This window comes from Myotis daubentonii, chromosome 20 (genome assembly GCF_963259705.1).
Source record: "Myotis daubentonii chromosome 20, mMyoDau2.1, whole genome shotgun sequence".
NCBI lineage: Eukaryota > Metazoa > Chordata > Mammalia > Chiroptera > Vespertilionidae > Myotis > Myotis daubentonii.
Window position 1 is genome coordinate 6,863,121 of NC_081859.1, and position 18,529 is coordinate 6,881,649.

General features: G+C 45.2%; 1 protein-coding gene across 4 annotated transcripts in view; it reads right to left on the bottom strand.

Moving 5' to 3' along the window:
- The window catches only part of MIA3 (MIA SH3 domain ER export factor 3), a 34,755-nt gene extending 20,460 nt beyond the window's left edge, over nucleotides 1-14,295 (bottom strand). For 2 of the 4 annotated variants that reach the window (XM_059677350.1, XM_059677349.1), the window contains exons 1-5: nucleotides 14,125-14,295; nucleotides 10,955-11,088; nucleotides 7,816-7,902; nucleotides 2,405-5,219; nucleotides 833-994 (exon numbers count right to left, since the gene is read on the bottom strand). In XM_059677350.1, coding sequence (XP_059533333.1) covers nucleotides 833-994; nucleotides 2,405-5,219; nucleotides 7,816-7,902; nucleotides 10,955-11,088; nucleotides 14,125-14,257 — 3,331 coding nt within the window. In that variant the 5' untranslated portion in view covers nucleotides 14,258-14,295. The remainder of the gene's footprint in view (nucleotides 1-832; nucleotides 995-2,404; nucleotides 5,220-7,815; nucleotides 7,903-10,954; nucleotides 11,089-14,124) is intronic. The other 2 variants (XM_059677352.1, XM_059677351.1) reach the window with 1 other exon arrangement.
- Nucleotides 14,296-18,529: the final 4,234 nt, after the last annotated feature.

Sequence of the window (18,529 nt, forward strand, 5' to 3'; positions counted from 1 at the left end):
GGACATAAATACCCCGTCCTTGTGTTTTATATATATCTATCTATATCTATATATATAGATAGATATATATAGATATAGATAGATATAGATAGATATTTTATTGAATTTTACAGAGAGGAAGGGAGAGGGATAGAAAACTAGAAACATTGATGAGAGAGAAACATTGATCAGCTGCCTCCTGCACACCCCCTACCAGGGAGGTGCCCACAACCAAGGTACATGCCCTTGACTGGAATTGAACCTGGGACCTTTTAGTCCGAAGGCCGATGCTCTATCCACTGAGCCAAACTGGTTGGGGCCCTTCCCTGTTTTAAAAAGTTTTTTTTACCATGTCCAGGTAGCATATCAACAAAAGAACTGAGCTACACTGTGTTCTACTTCGGGGGAGGTGGAGTGTGGAATGGGGGTGAAACACTGAATTTGTGAGTTTTGGAGCAGCGGTTCTCAAACTTTCAACCAATCAGAATTTCCTGGAGGGCTCGTTAAACTCTGATTGCTGGTTTCCACCCTGAGAGTGTCTGCTGCTGCTGATCTGGTTGCAACTGTTTTAGAGCCTAAGGCTTTTAAAGTACATTTTAGTTTAAAATGATTTGCCTAAGCTAATGCTAACAGTCATTGGTGTGTGGGTTACTTACAGTCTCCGGCCTGTGTCCTATGATTGATCTCATGTGTCTTAGCTCCTGCTTCTGTTGGTTCTAGGATTTCTTACTTTCAGAATGTGTTCACACCTGTATTACTTTCCCCTCTGTTTCCAATCTTTAATAACAAACCTCCTAGAAGCTCTTCTTTATGACATGCCTCTACTTGGTAGAGAAAAATTAGCAATGTTTACCTGGGTGTTCGTCTTTCTCAGTATTTGGCTTCTGTGGCACTTCTAAGACACCCACGTGACTAGTCACGGGTTGATCTGAATGGCCAGGCTCCTCAGGAATCTGCATTTGGAGATCTTCTATGTTCTCTTGTGGGAAATTATCTTCCAGCGGTGGCTGTATCTCTACGGGGAAGAATGCATTGTGCCGGCAAAGCTTGCTGACTCCCCCTTGAACTCCTCCCTCTGAGCAGCACCCCATCACAGCCCTGGGGCAACCCCCTCTGCCCTCCGAGTGCCGGCAACTCATGGAGCACAAGTGGGCAGGAAATTAAGAGTTTCAAATGATTTGATCTCACTTCAAAGATAGCTAATCTACATAGTAAAATGTACAAAGAAACCCTTCTTCCAAAGTAAATACATAATTAAATGTATTTACAGTAGGGACGTCGATAACCTAACGTCCTCTGCCCACACAGATAAATGTGCGAGAGAATCCAGTCAAGAGCAAAACTAGGACATGTCTCTTTGACACAGAAATGATATGAACTCTCATACACAAGCATGCCTGTCTCAGAGCCAGCACAGAGAAGGGCGTTACATACAAAGGCAGCTTGCTGAAGTGCCTTCCAATATTGTCAAAGCACCTCTAACGGTCAAAGAGAACCCATTTCCGTCCCTAGGAGGCTCAGGGCATAGCCCAATGTGTGACCACAACAGAGATGGGTTTCTTTCAAACCTCAGAATCTACCCTGAAAATTCGAGTTTTATGTTCTAACCCAATACGTATCTGCTTTCATGAAATGCAAAGGTGGTCCCTTGCCCAAATGCTCGGGGAAATTGGCATCTGGGGAGAAACACTGACCCTGTGCCTTCCTGTCCGCCTGGTTCTCCTCCACATACCCTCAGTTCAAATCCCTGAGTTTGAAAAGCATGGGGGGCAGAGATGAGGGCGTGGAACTCAGAAGCAGCTTACGTCAGGACACTGGCTCAGGGCCAGTTCGACCACTATTTACTCGATGGCTTCTGTGTCAGCTGCTGTGTTATACTTTCTCTGCATCCTCGCTCAGTGCTTGGCCAATCCGAATGCATGAACCCCAGGGCCCAGTAGAATTGGCCTGACCTTGGTGATTGCTCCCAACAGGCAGAAAGAACATGACATCCACCAAAGATGCAAATTGGGAAATGAAATCCCTCAGGCAAGGCATCAACTGAAAAGTTAGGCCAGTCAATCCTTGTTCCTACTGCAGTTATTTTATGATTGAGAAACTGTGTTCCCAAAAGCGCTTTCATAATTTCACATGGAACTTGTACTTGGTTAACAGGTCTATTTTGTGCATCTTTTTCTTGTTTGCATCTTTATCTTTTTAAAGTTTCCTTTCGAAAGCGCTACCATTCTCAACTGTTCTAAGGAGAAAACAGTAAGAAGTCCTTATCCATGCCTGAAAAAAGGCAGGAAGGGACGTGTGGACGTCACTGCGCTGCCTCTTGCCTTTAGACATGCTGTCAGCTGTGGGCAGGGCTTTACAAATAAGGTATAAGGCCCTTCAGCGAACCCCCCAACCCAGCTCGACAAGGCCACAGGCAGGTACTTACCTTCTGCTGGTCCCCCCCAGCCTCCCTCTGGAGGCTGTGTCGTTGCCAGGGGTCCATTCTCCTCCCCTGTGGAGTGTGTGTACCTGACAAAATAGATCAGGTCCTGAACATCGTCTAGCACTGCAGCCTCTTCAAGAATGTTACGCTCTTTCATTCCCGAATCCCTCCATTCGGTCACAAGAGCATCGAGCATTTTCTCTGCTACGTTCAAAATCTGTGACTCAGACGCCCGGAAGACCTTATCCAGGACTTTCTCCACATTGTAGGGCAGGCTGTCCCGCTGTGCCGACTTCAGCTTTCGCGACATTTCTTGGAGCATGGCTTCCAGCTCGTGGACATCAAAGTACTTCTGGAACCGCTGCAGAGACTGCGGCTCCTTAAAGAAGCTGCTCATGATAGGCAGGTCCTCCCTGTGGGCGCTGTGCTCTGGCTTTGCGGTTGTGTGTGCAGCCCCGGGGACGTCGCCTTCACGTGCCTCAGCAGCAGCCCCCTGGCTCTGTGTGTCCATGAACTTCTCTGTGTCCTCCTGGCCCGCTTTCGAGAGCTCTACCCCAGGCTTCTCTGCGAGCCCCGAGGTCTTCGGGGGTTCCTCAGGGTCATCTTCTTTAAGATAACCAGGGTCTTGACTCCGAAGAACTTCACCTAACTCCGGAGTCTGATATTTTCTCTTGTCAGGAAAGCCACTCCCTTCAGATGGTCCCTGTGCTTTCCTACCTGCAGGAGGGCTTTCTTCTGTTCCTACCTCCGGGCCACCAGGTTCCTTGCCTAGCGTGCCTACCCCTCTGCCCTCAGTTTCATTTTTGCTTTCAGTTTCCAAAATATTACTAGTGTTTTCTTTGCTTTCTTCAGTTTCTACATTAGTATTGATGGCGTCGAAAATTCCACTTCCAGGGACTTGTGGATTAACATCTAACTGCCTGTCCTGCATCGCAGGGCCTTTTTCTTTAGACTGTTTTGCACTTACAGCATTTTCGTCCTCCAGCAGTTCTTCAGCGCTGGGATCGTCCTCCTCTGCCTCTGGCTGTTCAGGATGGAAACCTGGTACTTCTGCGCTATCAGTCTGGCCTGCTGTTGCCGCTTCCGGAGTGCCCGGCTGTGGATGAACAAGCCCTTCACTGAAGGTGTCCCCTGTGACCTCTTCCTCATTCACCCTTGTCTTCCCCTTCGCTTCCGTATTAACTGCAGCAGCCACATCTCCTCCTGGCTGCCCGGACAGATTTCTTCCCAGAATGGAACCCTCATCTTCCAGTTCTGCTGACAAACCAGTTTCATCGGAAGAGGAGAACCTAGGTTGATTTTGAGTTTTAAGAAGCTGTTCCTCTTTAAATTCCTCACGTGGATGCTCCGCTGCGGGCATGTGTTGTTCTGGTCCATTTCCGGAAACATCTATTCCCTTCTCCACACTGTCTCTGGATGCATTATGCTCATTATCTCCCAAGAGCCGTGTACCATCCATGGCTTCCTGTTTAATCTTTTCTTCCTTCATTTCATTCCCTGCAGCTCTATGTTTCCATACATTCACTGAGCCACCTTCCGAAATCTGTTCTCCAGGCTTCTCTTCATGGGCCCTTCCTTTTGAGAAATGAACAGCTGCTCCTTTGAGGTCATTTTCTTTGTTATAAAAGGCTGATTTTAATATTTCTTTACCCTTTTCAGTAGCTGGCAAAGAGTTGAGGTTACTGCTTTGCATAGAACCAGGCAGAGTCCTGTCTTCTTTCTTTCCATCCTCCAATCCTTTCTTACCTTCCACCAGGTCCCTGTTGGACTCCTCAACTGTCCTCCCTTTTCCTTTACTATGAAGTTCTGTGTCCATTACTGGGTTTTTGTCATTATTTGTTTTAGGAACTACATCTTCTCCCTTTTCAGGGTCATTATCATCTGCTGCTGATTGTGGTTTCCCCCATTTGCTGTCTGGGATTAATCCATCCTCACCTTCCTCTTCTTCCTCTGAATCAGAACTCTCAAAATCCATACCTGTTTGCTCTTCACCTTCTGTGACAGCAGAGAAGACAGTATCCTCCAAAGATGTTAGCATACTTTTATCACCCTTTTGGATGCCAAGGGGCTGAGTTACCTCCCCCTCATCCTCTTCACTTGAATTCTGCTCTTTATCGGTTGAATATTTCTCAACTTCAGACTCCACTGGCATTCTCAAATCCTCTCCATCTGTGAAGGTTAGTAATGGCAACTCATCAAAGTCTTCTTCATCCTCTTCCTCTTCGTCCTTTCCAACTACGTAATACTCAGCATCTAATTCCTCATCAAAATCGTCTTCTAAGGAAGTAACGAGCCTGGTTGTCTCGTCATCAGACACAAGTACATCAGCAGTTGAGCCAAATTTGGTTTTCAAATCCACGGTCATTTCTTTTTTCAAAAGTTTATAAGCATCAGTCTTCTGCTCACTGGAGAGCTGAGAGCTATTGCTGGCTGTGTTGTTTTCACTGGCTGACGCGTTTAAGTTATCTCGAAGCATTTCTTCCAGCGGTTCCAATGAGGATTGGTCTCCCTGAGGGTGATTTCTTTGACTGTTTACATGGGGATGGTTCTTTGGAGCCTCATGACGGTCCTGGAGTTCCTTGGTGCTTTCTGAGAAAACACTTTCTCTTTCTTCTGAGGTAGCTTGCACGGAATCAGGTTCAGGGTCACTTTCTTCAGGTATTTCAGGAGGCTCTTCCACAGGCTGAGAGGTTTTTTCTAGAGTTTTCTCAGAATCTCTAGTTGCAGAATTGTGCAAATCCAAAAATCCTAGAAGTTCTTCTACATTATAGTTATCAAAAGTGTCTCTTCCCCCATCAAAGCAAACAAAATCTGTCTCCTGGAAGGGAAAGAAAAACATTAGCATGTCTGTAGCCATGTGTCACAAGAGCAAACCCTCAGCCTTGCCAATGACAGAGATAGCCTCAAGGTCATGTTTGGCCTAGGGGGCTTTTGTACCAGCCTCGGGCAATGACTGTTCCTCGGGAGCTGGGAGACAGGAGGCCGGAACCCACTTTTCCCTGGCTCTCTGCTTCCCCAAGGAAATACTTTCACATGAATAATACTACCGGCTTCCCTTCACTCTCTCTTCCCCAGGGGAGGGATGACTCAGGCAGGTGGTGAGTTTGCCCTGCACCATCCCCGTTTTCTGTTTGGGACCAGCTGGAAGGAGCACGCATCCTCCCTCTTCTATGCTGTCGGTTAGAGGGACATCTCCCCTGGGAATAACCAACCCGCCACCCCCTGCCCCTTACTGAGCTCTGCCTCTGGCTGTGTTAGTCTGTCTTATTCTAGACCGCAATGTTCGGAAGTCCCTTATTTCTTCACACTGGAGGCATGTTTACCAAAAAGCTCCAGCAATAAGTAATGGTGACAATTTAGCCTCCATCTGCCTGACTCCTTGGTCTCTCAATGTGTTCTGAGCACAAAAGGTGAAAAGTGAGGTGTCAGTGATTGGGTCCCCCAACTTCCAACATTGATACCCGATGTCCTGGGAATTCACCACGTAATAATGTGTCTAACTAAGCCGTGGGCAAATCCGGCCCGTTTGAAATGAATAAAACTATTGAAATAAAAGACCGTACCCTTTTATGTAATGATGTTTACTTTGAATTTATATTAGTTCACACAAACACTCCATCCATGCTTTTGTTCCGGCCCTCCGGTCCAGTTTAAGAACCCATTGTGGCCCTCGAGTCAAAAAGTTTGCCCACGGCTGGTCTAGCTCCTCTGGCAGAACCAGGCAGAATCCCCTTGCTGTCGGTTGGCTGAGTCTACATGGATTTTGTCTCTTATTTTCCTTACATTGGGAAAGATATATCAGCTCAAGACATATCTTATTGAAATACAGGTGCACAGGAAGTAAAAATGTAAAGGAACAGAGAACGGTGTCGAGGGGGTTCCCACCTAATTATTACCACAAGGATAACTTGAAAACAAGTAAGGGATATACTCTAAATCAGGATTCTTGGTGTCATTAAAATCTGCTTTCAAGACTCTCAGTAATCCTATATTCTTCTTTTCCTCCCTTAAAAACCCTATGGACATTAAAGGGGCTACAGAGGGAAAAGTTAAAAAACCAACAAAGATAATTTTCTTCCCCTAACTAAACTTTCACATCACCCTGGGGAGGCCTGACCAGTGTGGTGGGGATAAATTATATTGCCTTTTTTCATCACATGCATTTCTGAGCCATTTGCTTAACTGAGGGAAGCATGCAAAGGTTGGTGCAAGAAGGCAGAATCCCAAACAAGTGAGGTCCCCGTGACCAAGGAACTGCTGTCTCCCACTTACCCCGAAGTCTCTTCATTCGGAGTGAGGCCAAACAGGCAGCAAGGCTGATTTTATGACCCTTGGGATCATCAGGAATTTTTAAGAATAGCGATGGCTCTAAAACGTCACCCATTCTGCCACTCTCATCTGAGAGCTGCTCATGGCCAGCAGCTAGCACACTCTGAAGCAACTCCAAAGAGCTGCTCAAAGACTTCTGAATGAAGGTGGGCATCAATTATTATACATTTTAAAACTGCAGAAATAATCAGCAGAATGGGGATCTCAGAACACAAAATCCTCGTCTTGACAAAGCTATTTTAAGTCAGCGCTCCCTAGAGGAGTGATTTATAGAATTGGTGCCATCAGTACCTGGTAGATTTGCGACAGGACTGCATCTGAAACTTGCACGTTCCCTTTTCCAAATCTAAAATGTAACTGTAATCCCTTAAGTCACTGACAGGTCAATGATAAGAAAATCCCTGTAAATCTGCATTTCTGGCCTAGTACATAAATTTGGGCTTGATCAATTTATCCTGATTTCTATCGACATAAACTAATAGCTATTCCTTTTGCTTATAAAAAGAATTATCTCATTTTAATAACTAAATGCAAAGAAACTGAATTCTTAACTTTTTTTCAAATAAAGTAACAAAGAAAAACCCTGTATGAGAGTACACAGCCTTGTATAAGATGTGCTTCAACGTAGATAACTATCAGATTATAAGTCTCCTAGATATTCTTTTCAAATTTTTCTTTTTTTTCTATTTTTAAAGGTAACCTGATTCTAAATTAAAATCTGAAACACAAACATTAACTTTTTTTTTTTTTTTTTTAACCAAAACACATTCAAAGACTTTAAAAAATACAGCAGGTCCTTGAATAACATCTTGTTCAATGTCATTTCATTATCATGTTGTGAGATGCCATAGAAACATAACTCTTGCTTATATCAATTAGCCTATGATAAAACTGGCTTTGTTTTATGTCATTTTGCTTAAAGTCAAAGAACCCATGGAGGACATTAAGTGAATACTTAATGTAGTTAACAACTGATGAATTTGTAAGCCAAATATAGGGTGTCCCAAAATTCATGCAAGATTTGCAGTTCAATTCAATTATAATGGAGAACTCCCCACCCACTCCCAAAAAAATCCACAACTTACATCTGCTGGAATTTGTAGCTCTTCTTTCGTGTATTTATGGACTATCTGAAGTAAATCCTTTGGAAAATATCCAAAAATACGCCCAACCTATGTAAAAAGAATGGGCAAAAGAAAAACTATCAATCAAAATTCTGTACCAGAAATATAAATGAGAGAAATGTAAATGAGAGGAAATATACAAATGGATAGGCAGATATAACCACAGAAGTACACAGTCACTATGATTAGAAAGATTATTAATCCAATTAAAATTAAGCATATAATATTGCAAAGCCAACTTTCCAAAACCACTTATGTTTTCTTTCAATACTCAGCTTAATGCTAAACACAGGGCACATAAAGTTAGGTTTTGAAGTAGATAAAAGATCTGCACAAGAAAAGATTGTTGTATATTATGTGATTAAAACTATGCAAATCAAAGCTGCTTGGAAACACAATTCCATATAACCTCTAGCAAGAATTTACCTGTACGTTTCATAGCACTGCTCACAAACCAGTACTATGTCTCTCTTAAACCAATAAACACCAGACATGAAAATTAATAAGTAAAAAATATAAAATTTTTGAAATGTATTGATCAACACAACAAAAGGCGAACAAGTATTTATTGATATTTATGGGTTGTACTAGCTTTTTCAAAAACTAGATTTTCCAGGTATTTGGGGAGAACATAAAATTCATACTAATCTACACATCAGCTTTAGTTTTATGCAGAGTAAACCTCTGTAGAAAATGATCCCACTTATCTACAGCACTAGCAGCTAAGGTTCTACTAGGAAGCGTGTCCTCTTGGGAAACATACACTGCCTGTTACTAGCTGCAGTCTGAAAGACAGTGTTAGATCTCTTCCCAGTCATTCCAGAAGGAGGCTGATAGGCGGATCAAATGCACAAAAAGAAAACAAAAGGCTATCTTATCGCTAACTCCTAAAATATCCTCATTATGAGTGCTCTTGTTTTATCTGGCAACTACCTGAGAGCCTGTGTTGGTGGTAGAGCAGTGCCTTGGAGATTAGATAAGCCAGGGCAATTAAAAACTGCCACATTGGCAGCTGAAGTCTGAAATTCTAAGAAACCAAAAAAGACGGTAGGATGAAAACTAAGAAATAGAAAGAAGAATCATATGAAAGCCAAGGAGAGAGAGTTTTAATTTCATAAAGTGTAAGGGCCACAAAATGAGAGAGGAAAGTGAGGGAAAAGATCCTTTTCTCCTTCTCAGGAAAATTTTATTTAGAGAGAATGTGGAAAAGGGGAAAAAATCAGATCTGTAGAGAAAGGAAACGCATTTATCTTTGTGTCATCTTTGCTATATAAAACTTTATTTTTATACTGGGTGGGGTCCCCTTTCTTATGACCTGACCCCTCCCCAAAATGTTGCAGAATCATGGGCCCTCGTAACTAGAAATAATTTTTATATCTAATTGGCTTCCAGCTATCATCCCTGCCAGGGAACTGCTACTGATTTGATTTGGGGGCTGGAGGAGGGGGCGCGGAGAAGCAAAATATTTTTTCAAGAGAACAAATTCTGCATAGCTACTATGCGGACAAATGTCACTGCCACCACCCTGAAAGGAAATATTCAGAAGGAAGATGGGCCCTTCCATTTCAGAGCTTTTGATTTCATAGGAGCTAAGACAGCACACACCCTAACTAACTGCAATGCAAAGCAGAAAAAGCGGTCCCACAGGCAGTGCCAACACAGTGTCCCCTAAACAATTCGCAGACGGCAAAGACCCCGCTGGCCGGGTGCAGAGGGCAGTGCTTCCCACAGAAGGCAGGATGAGAGTTGGGCCCGGAAAGAAGGCAGGCTTTCTAGACGCGAGTCAGGTGGTGAACAAGAGTGTGGAGGTAGAAAAATGCCAGTTGAGGTCATTTATCCAAAGGCTCACACTTGACCACCAGATTAAAAATGCAGCGTAGGGACATGGAAAAAACCCTCCCAGAATAAAGATTACTAAGAAATCCCATGTGCTAGACTTGAAAGAAACAGAATAGATTTTTCTTTGTAGCAAATGATTCAACTGGGATTCTGCCTAAATGCAAGGACTGTCCCTGACCAGTTGGCCTTTGAAGATTCCTCCCTGGGAATCGGGAACGCCGACAAAATCAACCTGCTTTTCCCCATGGAGGATTCTCAAGCCTTATTTTCTGTTCTTTGTTTGGTGTTTTATTGAGATTGAAAGCTTTCACAGTTGGGACTGGATATTTCTCGAAGTTTGGACAACCCCAAGGACATCAAGGACTATTGCTACTTTCAATAAATACATAGTCCACACATCACACTTTTTAAAAAGGACAAGAACTCATAAGCCTCCCAATCAGCTCACTCCCAGTGAATCTCTTCATTCAAAACACCACAGCATGATGCACTCACTGATTGCCATGTCTGCTATCAGGACAACCATGGAACTGGGTGGAATCGAGCTGCTGGGGGGACTACTGGCAACAAGTGTCCCAAAAGCAGGAAGAGGATGACCCAGAAGTCGCCAATAAACCAAACAAGAAGGCACACGGTGACAATGACATTTTGGTTTTTTAACAGACTAAGAGCAGCACACATGGTTAGGTAACTGTTCCCAGAGCTGCCAGTCTTTCAAATATTCATAATTTAGTAAAAAAGAAATGTACACAAGACCAGCTTTCCTCGTGCATGCCCGAAACCCTATCCCGCACATAGCTTACAGGAATAAGTCTCAAACCCATGAGTCCTTTCGTTTTAAAGCTACGGAATTTCAGGCTGCGCCATTTCCACCTTTGCTGTGTATGGAGCACGCATGGCTGAGAAGGCCTTGAACGTGATGCTGAGGAGCAGTAGCTGGAAGCAGTTCAGTTCTATTTAGGAAATCTCTGCTGAGCCCCTACTCTGTGCCAAGCCTGCTGCCTGCTGGGGACACACAGCAGAGGACAGGTTAGTGCCATCCAGGACCCCAAGGAAACAGTTACTTAAATCGACAGCGCTAAACGAGCCCATACAACGTCAGAAAAGAAAACATGTCATTTTCCTCATCTTCTTCCTGGCAGAATTTGCACGTGGCTCACCAAGTCTGCAGGTTCTAAGTTGCAATCCTTTTCTTTTTCCTGAATAAATCTCTTTTGGTGATGAAAAAGGAAAAGAAAAACGATGTCAAATTTTTACTTACAGTTCCAGCCCAAAGTTCCGGCGAGGTCCCCGCCAGTTTATAGTAGACATGGACATGGTCTCCTTTTTTAAAATTCACAAAACGACAATCTGGGCCGGTAAAGTCTTCCAGAGCCTCAGCCCGGTACATCAACACTGTATGTAAAGAGAGCAAAGAAATAACCAGAGGTCACCATTCGACTTGCACAGCCCATATTGATTGATCAGGAAATACGTGAACCCACTGCAAACAACTTTCTCCGGTACTGTCTGCAATCGATCACTTTCAAGTCACATGCTCCAAACATCTAAAATCTTTAGAGCATTATCATGATACATCAGGACATCACCTGCAAGCAGACAGGGCAGAGGGAAACTCTCACTGGTTTTCTTTATGGAAAATGCTGAGAAACAAAAACCAATGTGTCCACCACCACCAAAGGCTGGTCTCAAATAAAACTCTTGGTTCCCTCTCTAACTTGCAAATCCTCGATCTCTGCTGTTTCATAATCATGAAAAAGCTTCATTTTGGCCGAAACCGGTTTGGCTCAGTGGATAGAGCGTCGGCCTGCGGACTGAAAGGTCCCAGGTTCGATTCCGGTCAAGGGCATGTCCTGGGTTGTGGGCACATCCCCAGTAGGAGATGTGCAGGAAGCAGCTGATCGATGTTTCTAACTCTCTATCCCTCTCCCTTCCTCTCTATAAAAAATAAATAAAATATATTTTTTTTAAAAAGAGAGAGACTTGATAGTCTTAAAAAAAAAAAAAGCTTCATTTTGCAACTGGGTAAATTCAAGGGCAGATGCCGACTCGCTTAAGCATGGCTGCATGCAGAGGTAGTAATGACTGGGGAGAGCACCCAGGAACCCCCCAGGGGGTCAATTAACTTGAACTAACCACAAAAGGCACTATTTTTAAGTGGCTCTAACTGCTACCACCCCCTAGTAAACACTGTCAGTTTTATTTGTGGCCAAGTTGTTCTTTCCTTATAATATCTACGAAAATCAATGGGAAAGGATGTCACACCCTATGTGACAGATCCAATCACATTACAAGGTAATGTTTCCTGAAGGTAAAGAATGTTTGCTGGAGCCAACATTAAGAAGGTTTCAGAACCAAGTTAAAATAGCCTTATTTACCTATTGCTATAAACAAAACCAAAAGTGGACATCACCTGTGGCAGGGATTAAGCAAAACTTGTGAATACTGTTCAGTAGTTACCTTCAGTCTTAAAATGCAGGACTTAAATCACATCCGATCTAGAAACTGGTGGAAGTATTTTTCTTTTGTTGGCCAAATACACAGTTTCGCATATAAGATGAAATGGACAATAAATGCAATTAAGTAGCAGAAGAAAAGGAGGATGAAGTGGAAGTAATACTTTTCCATAAGGCAATTAGCAATAAATACATGAAAACGTATCTTTATGTATTAGAGGGACAAACATAAAGAGGGTTATTTGGATTTTGAAGCTAAGAATCTCATTACTTTAATACATGCCATCAACCTAATTCAGATATAATTGGGTGAGAGGCCAGACGGAAGGTGACAGGCAATTTAAGACTGGGGACTCTACGACAATTGGAAATAGCAATGTTTCTCTCGGTCCACTCAACAGATCATTGAGGATTTCTCATCATAATGGGATGACACCATAACGCAGGCTGTAGAACAGCTATCTGAAAGCACATGCATACTACACGGCCCCTACCCTGCCTCAGCCGCTTCCTGCGGCGCTTGGTGACATCTGGTTGGACACATGCCATGTGACCACTTACGGGCCCTTCCAATACCTTGTCTCCCACTGAGGAAGCATCGCCATGTGATTCTCCAGGCAACGGGTTTTGAGGAACTCAGGTGGGATTGCGCTTGGAAGCACAGAAGAGTGGCTGTTCGCCGCAGCCAGCCCCGCTTGCTAATCACCCGGCTTTGCTCCGAGAGAAAACTACAGGAAAAACCGTGCAACTGCGCTGCTTTTGTAGCGTTTATTTACATGGGCCCCAGCGTTACCTCCAGGAATGGCGCTCCAGGGATACAAACTCCAAATGATGAAACTGGTTTTTGAATAACGCCACTCTGCATAGAAGCAGCTGCCCTGTAGGCCGATGGCCTTTCCAGAAAGATCGTTTTCTATACCTTCTGATGACTATTAAGGAACCGCCTTTTTGGAAGCGGTTATTCGTAAGTTAAGGCTATTTGAGACCGGCTGGGAGACTGCAAGGCTGATCCTGGTTCGGCAAACACGTAGCCTCGGAGATCCCAACAACGCAAGGGGCTCAGGGTAAAGCTGGCTGGGTTTATGCAACCCTCGGAGTAGTGAACATAGTATCACTGTTACTGTAATAGTCCTCTCCATCGGAGAATGAAGATCTCTACCTATCGCACCCCCCCCCCCCCCCCCCACCAATCTGAGGCAGGGGAACAGTTCCGCTTCCTGCACAAAGACGAGGAGGCTGTTGGGGTCCCAGGTGGCCCAGGCAGATCCTCTGACACTTTCAGAGCCAAAGACTGTGGCCTTACCGGCGCCTTCCCCGCCCGGCTGCCAGCAAGATTTCAAGCACCGAAATGACAGGACTGAGGCAGAGCGGGCTGGAAAGCCTGGACTCTGAGGCTGTCCCAACCCCAAACTCCGGTACCCGTCCAAAAGGCGGCATGCGCCCCAATCCGAGCGAAGCAGAAGGGCACAGGGGCAGCGCCCTTCCCGAAACCTATCATCAACGTGGAGCAGGGCATCCGCCGGGCGAGCCCGGAGCGCATCTGCCCGCGGGCAGCACCCACCCGGTCCCGCCGCGGGGGCAGGAAGGCTCTCCGAGGCAACGTGGGAAGCCCGGGGCCCGCGGCGCGCCACCCCGGCTCCCATCGGAGCCGGGCAAACGAGGGGAGCGGACGCCGGGAGCTGCCCCGGGATAACGGGGGCCATCTCCAACACCCCCCCCCCCAGTCCCCCACCCCGATCAGCAAAGGAAAAATAACACGCCGGCAACAAGTGGGAGGCGCAGACCCCGCGGCCGGGGCCTGCTGGCCCGGGCGCCCGCAGAGCCGCCGGGCACACACGCCGGGACCCTGGGCTCGGCCCCCGACCCCCGGCGCGGCGCTCCGCCCTCCAGCCCGGGCTGCGCCTCCCCAGCGGCGTGCGGGCTGCCCCGCTCCCGCCCCCGCGCGGCCCGGCCCCGGCGGCCCTCGGGCACTCACTGCTGCATTCCTCGTCTGCGCAGAGCTTGTGCGTGGAGAAGCGCCGGCCCATGTCGGGCTCCAGCCCGCCCGCGACCCGCCAGGGCAGCCCGAGCAGGAGCAGGCACAAGGGCAGCCCCGGCGCCGCAGCCATGTTGTGGTCACCGCGGGGGCCGGTGACGCGGAGGCGGAGGCCGCCGGCGCCAGTGGGCGGGGCCAAGGCGGAATGGGGCGGGGCCGGGGCGTGGAGGGGGCGGTGCCCGGAGCGAGGGGCGGGGCCGGGCGGGGTTGAGCTGCTGGGCTGACACGTCAGCACGGGCCCCGGGAGCGGAGGAAGGGGGTCTGGGAGGAGGACCGATCTGGCTTCTCCGCTCTCCCCGCACCTCCGTCCCGCGACCTGGGATCCCTAACCGCCCACCTGTTGGTGCGATGGCGCGAGGTTCTCGCAGCCTCTCGTTTCTGATCCGCACCCCCCATTCTTGGTTTGGTACCTCCTTTTCCCAACTATGAAATCCCACCCGCGGCCTGACACTGTTCGTCCCTGTTTGGAGGCTCCATCCAGGCACCCAGCCCGCCTTGATTAGGGAGGGGGAGGGAGTGGAGTGGTGCGTTGGCGAGGTCATCAGAGCAGGTGGCGGGTTTGGTCTTCTGAGGGGGCCTGGGAGATGGAGATGGGCAATCGGTCCCCGTGCTGAGATCTGCGGGTGCTTGGGCTTTATCCCTAGGGAAGAAGTAACTGAACTCAACACAAATGTGTTGAGCTTCCATTTTATGCTGCCATGTCATGCCAGGCACCGGACAAAATACTGGGGTGGCGTGCAAAAATATGTAAGTCAAAGTCAAGATATCTGGCCCTAAGGCAGCCCACAATTCAGTGGAAACCAACTGGCATAAAAACGACTAATGATGCTGTAACTGGTGTGGTTCAGTGGATAGGTCCCAGGTTCGATTCCCATTCCGGTCAAGGGCATGTACCTTGGTTGTGGGCACATCCCCAGTAGGAGGTGTGCAGGAGGCAGGTGATCCATGTTTCTAACTATCTCTCCCTTCCTCTCTGTAAAATCAATATATACATAAAAGATATAAAAAAAACGACTAACGAATCAATGTCAGAATAGGCGAGAACAAATGGCAGCTAATATTATTTTCCTTGGGAGAGGGTAAGTTATTCTAAGGCCTTTTATGTATCAATTCATTTAATCTTCAAAACATTTTTTGGTGTGCTGCGGACTTTTAGTAAGTAGTTTATGTGTGCCACGAGATGAGAAAGGTTGAAAATCGCTGATCTAGAATATACAAAGGACTCTTAAAATTCAGTAATAAAAAGACAAATAACCTGACGTGTTATAAACCAGGTTAATCCTAGTAAAGGTCTTGGTTAAAAATAAAAACACTGTGATTGGTTGCAATATCGTGAGTCAAAAAAACAACAAACACACATTTCGTTACCCTGTCAAGTCAGCCTGCACAGTATCATTTCCTACCCAGCATCTTGAGGTCTTCCTTTCTTCTCTCTTCCCAGATTTCTGGCTTTTGTGTCTATGGTCTTCCTGTGTGGTCAGTGTCTAGGAGACCGGCCCACCTTTTACCCCTGTGCCCAAGGAGCCTCCATTGGGCTCCACCTCTGAGGGTGGAGAATGACTCCCGATCCTCATCGTATTATTTAGAATGGAAACGCCTACAAGATCAACAAATCTCTCCTACTAATACCAATCATCTCTCTCAGTAAGAATGGGGGTGGGGTGGGAGGGAGAAAAGAACCCTGGCACACAATAAGTGCTAAAATGTGTTTGGGTACAAATTCTAAGCACTACAGAGTTCAAAGGAGTGGGATTTGAGTTCGGTCTGGGCGAGTAAGTAGGATTTAGATTCTAAAAAGACAGGAAAGGGCAAATTGAAGAAAGCAACATAAGACAAACCAGAGCAGGAAGTAATTTTTAAAGGACAGGAGGGAGACCTAATCTTTCTAGAGTGAAATGATCCTATTAAAGAGAACTGGGAGATAAATTTGGGTGGCTAGGGTAGGTCAGCTTATGAAAATCAAGCACAAGAATTTAGACTTAGTAGAGTCAAAGAGAGAAAGCTATCAGACTTTAAGTAAAGGAGTCATAAAACTGAAGTGAACTTTAAATATCCTATTCTGAAAGCCAAGGAGAATGGAGTTTTGTGTTAAGCATGGCTAGTAGGGTTAAATCCTTCCCCACCATCAAAAAGCATGTCCAAGCCGTGTCAAAGGGTATGTTCTACTAGGAGTGAATCATATGCAAGCCAAGGTCTTCTATCAGCATGTTCTGTTTGTCCAGTCCTGGTAAATGTCCCCATTTCTATTGTACAAAGAAAGAAAGGCAAACATCTGAAACTGCCACTAATATATACAGTAAGCTCATATGTAAGTTCCGGTTTCCGGCTCTGCCTAATTTACCTTGGCGCTATTTTCACAGAAGTCAAATATTTGGTGCTTTGATACAAATGCAGAACAAATTCCAGGGTGGGGCCTGTACAATTCAACTTCCACAGTGTAGACTGGCTCATCCATTATAGTTTTCAGATATGAATTACTTTCTTACAGGACAAGAGTGGAGGCAGGGAATGTAGTCAGAAGAATTAAGCTAGCTATCAGGAGTGCAATCATGTGACCCTAGGCGAGTCATCAAATTTTCTGTGTCTTAGATTCCTCATCTATAAAATTGGGGCTAAATGTTAAGACTTCATGGTGTTTCTTTAAGAAGCAAATAAGATCACATATTAAAGATTGCCCATTTATGTTGTTTAAAAATTTAAACAGCAAACATATCTGGCTCTTAGCCAACAGCGATAGTTGATGGTGCAAGGAGAGTCTCAGCCAATCAATGACTTGGTCACAAGGGAGACATTTTTAGATGGAACCTACCACAGACACCTCCCTTCTTACTAAAAGTCAGCGTGGCAGGTAACAACCTCCCAAGCTGCGCTTGGCAGTTCAAAGGCGCCTCCTGGAGGAGATACTAAGAACTGAGAGGAAGAAAATAGGTTCTGGAGGTAACATACAAGCGGAGACAACCTGTTAACAGCTCACACACCCAGACAAGGCAAACCTTCTGAATCCTCAGCATTTTAATCGACACATTCAGTATAAAATTAGGAACAGGAACATAAATGCCATCACGAAGACTATTCAGGTGTGGATGTCGAGCAATTGCATACAGGAAGAGTAAGAGTTCCCTGCAAGTATAAAAGTACATCCCTATCAAAAGATGAAGAAAAAAAAAGTTCATCCTTATTTAAATATGCATCGGATAGGAAATGATATGGAATGCATTAGAGGATGAATGAATGACATCAAACCAGAATGATTAAATAGTGGATCTAAACCTGGTATTTCCCTTACGTCTCACTGACTCCCAAGACCAATGCTGTCCAATAGCAATATGATGCCAGCTACAAATTTAAAATTTCTACAAGTGACATTAGAAAGGTAAAACAGCCGAAACCGGTTTGGCTCAGTGGCTAGAGCGTTGGCCTGCGGACTCAAGGGTCCCAGGTTCGATTCCGATCAAGGGCATGTACCTGGGTTGCGGGCACATCCCCAGTGGGGAGATGTGCAGGAGGCAGCTGATCAATGTTCCTCTCTCATCGATGTTTCTAACTCTCTATCTCTCTCCCTTCCTCTCTGTAGAAAATCAATAAAATATATTTAAAAAAAAAAAAAGAGAAAGGTAAAACAGCCCTAACCGGTTTGGCTCAGTGGATAGAGCGTCAGCCTGTGGACTGAAGGGCCCCAGCTTCCATTCTGGTTGTGCGCACATCCCAGTGGGGTGTGTGTGCAAAAGGCAGCTGATCGATGTTTCTCTCTCATCGATGTTTCTAACTCTCTATCCCTCTCCCTTCCTCTCTGTAAAAAATCAATAAAAAATAAAAAAAGGTAAAACAAAGCAGATGAAACTAATTTTAATAATACATCCTATTTAATATAATACACCCAAAGCATTACTGTTTCAACTTGTAATCAACGTAAAATTATTAACGAGGCATTTGACATTCTTTATTTTATAGGAAATCTTTGAAATCTGGTATTTTACACTTACGGTGCATATTAATTCAGACTAGACACATTTAAAGATAGCACAGCTCAAGAAGGCAGGGATTAAAAATTAACATCAGATCCACACATTTGTACAGATCTGTACATTATTCTGCATATACTTATTTTAACGAGATGAAAAGCTTAAAATTTTGTTTTAGAATTTAACATATTTTGGCCAAGCTCTTTTGGAACTTCTGCAGGAGAAAGCAGGATGGTGGTTATCTCAAGATCCACCAATTTTTTTTTTTTTTGTAATCAGAGGTTGAGATTATTGTTGGGATATCTGAGAATTTCATTGCCATTTCAGATGAATCTGAAGACCTTAATAAAAAGTATAAGATACAGTTATCCTTATGCTCCTAG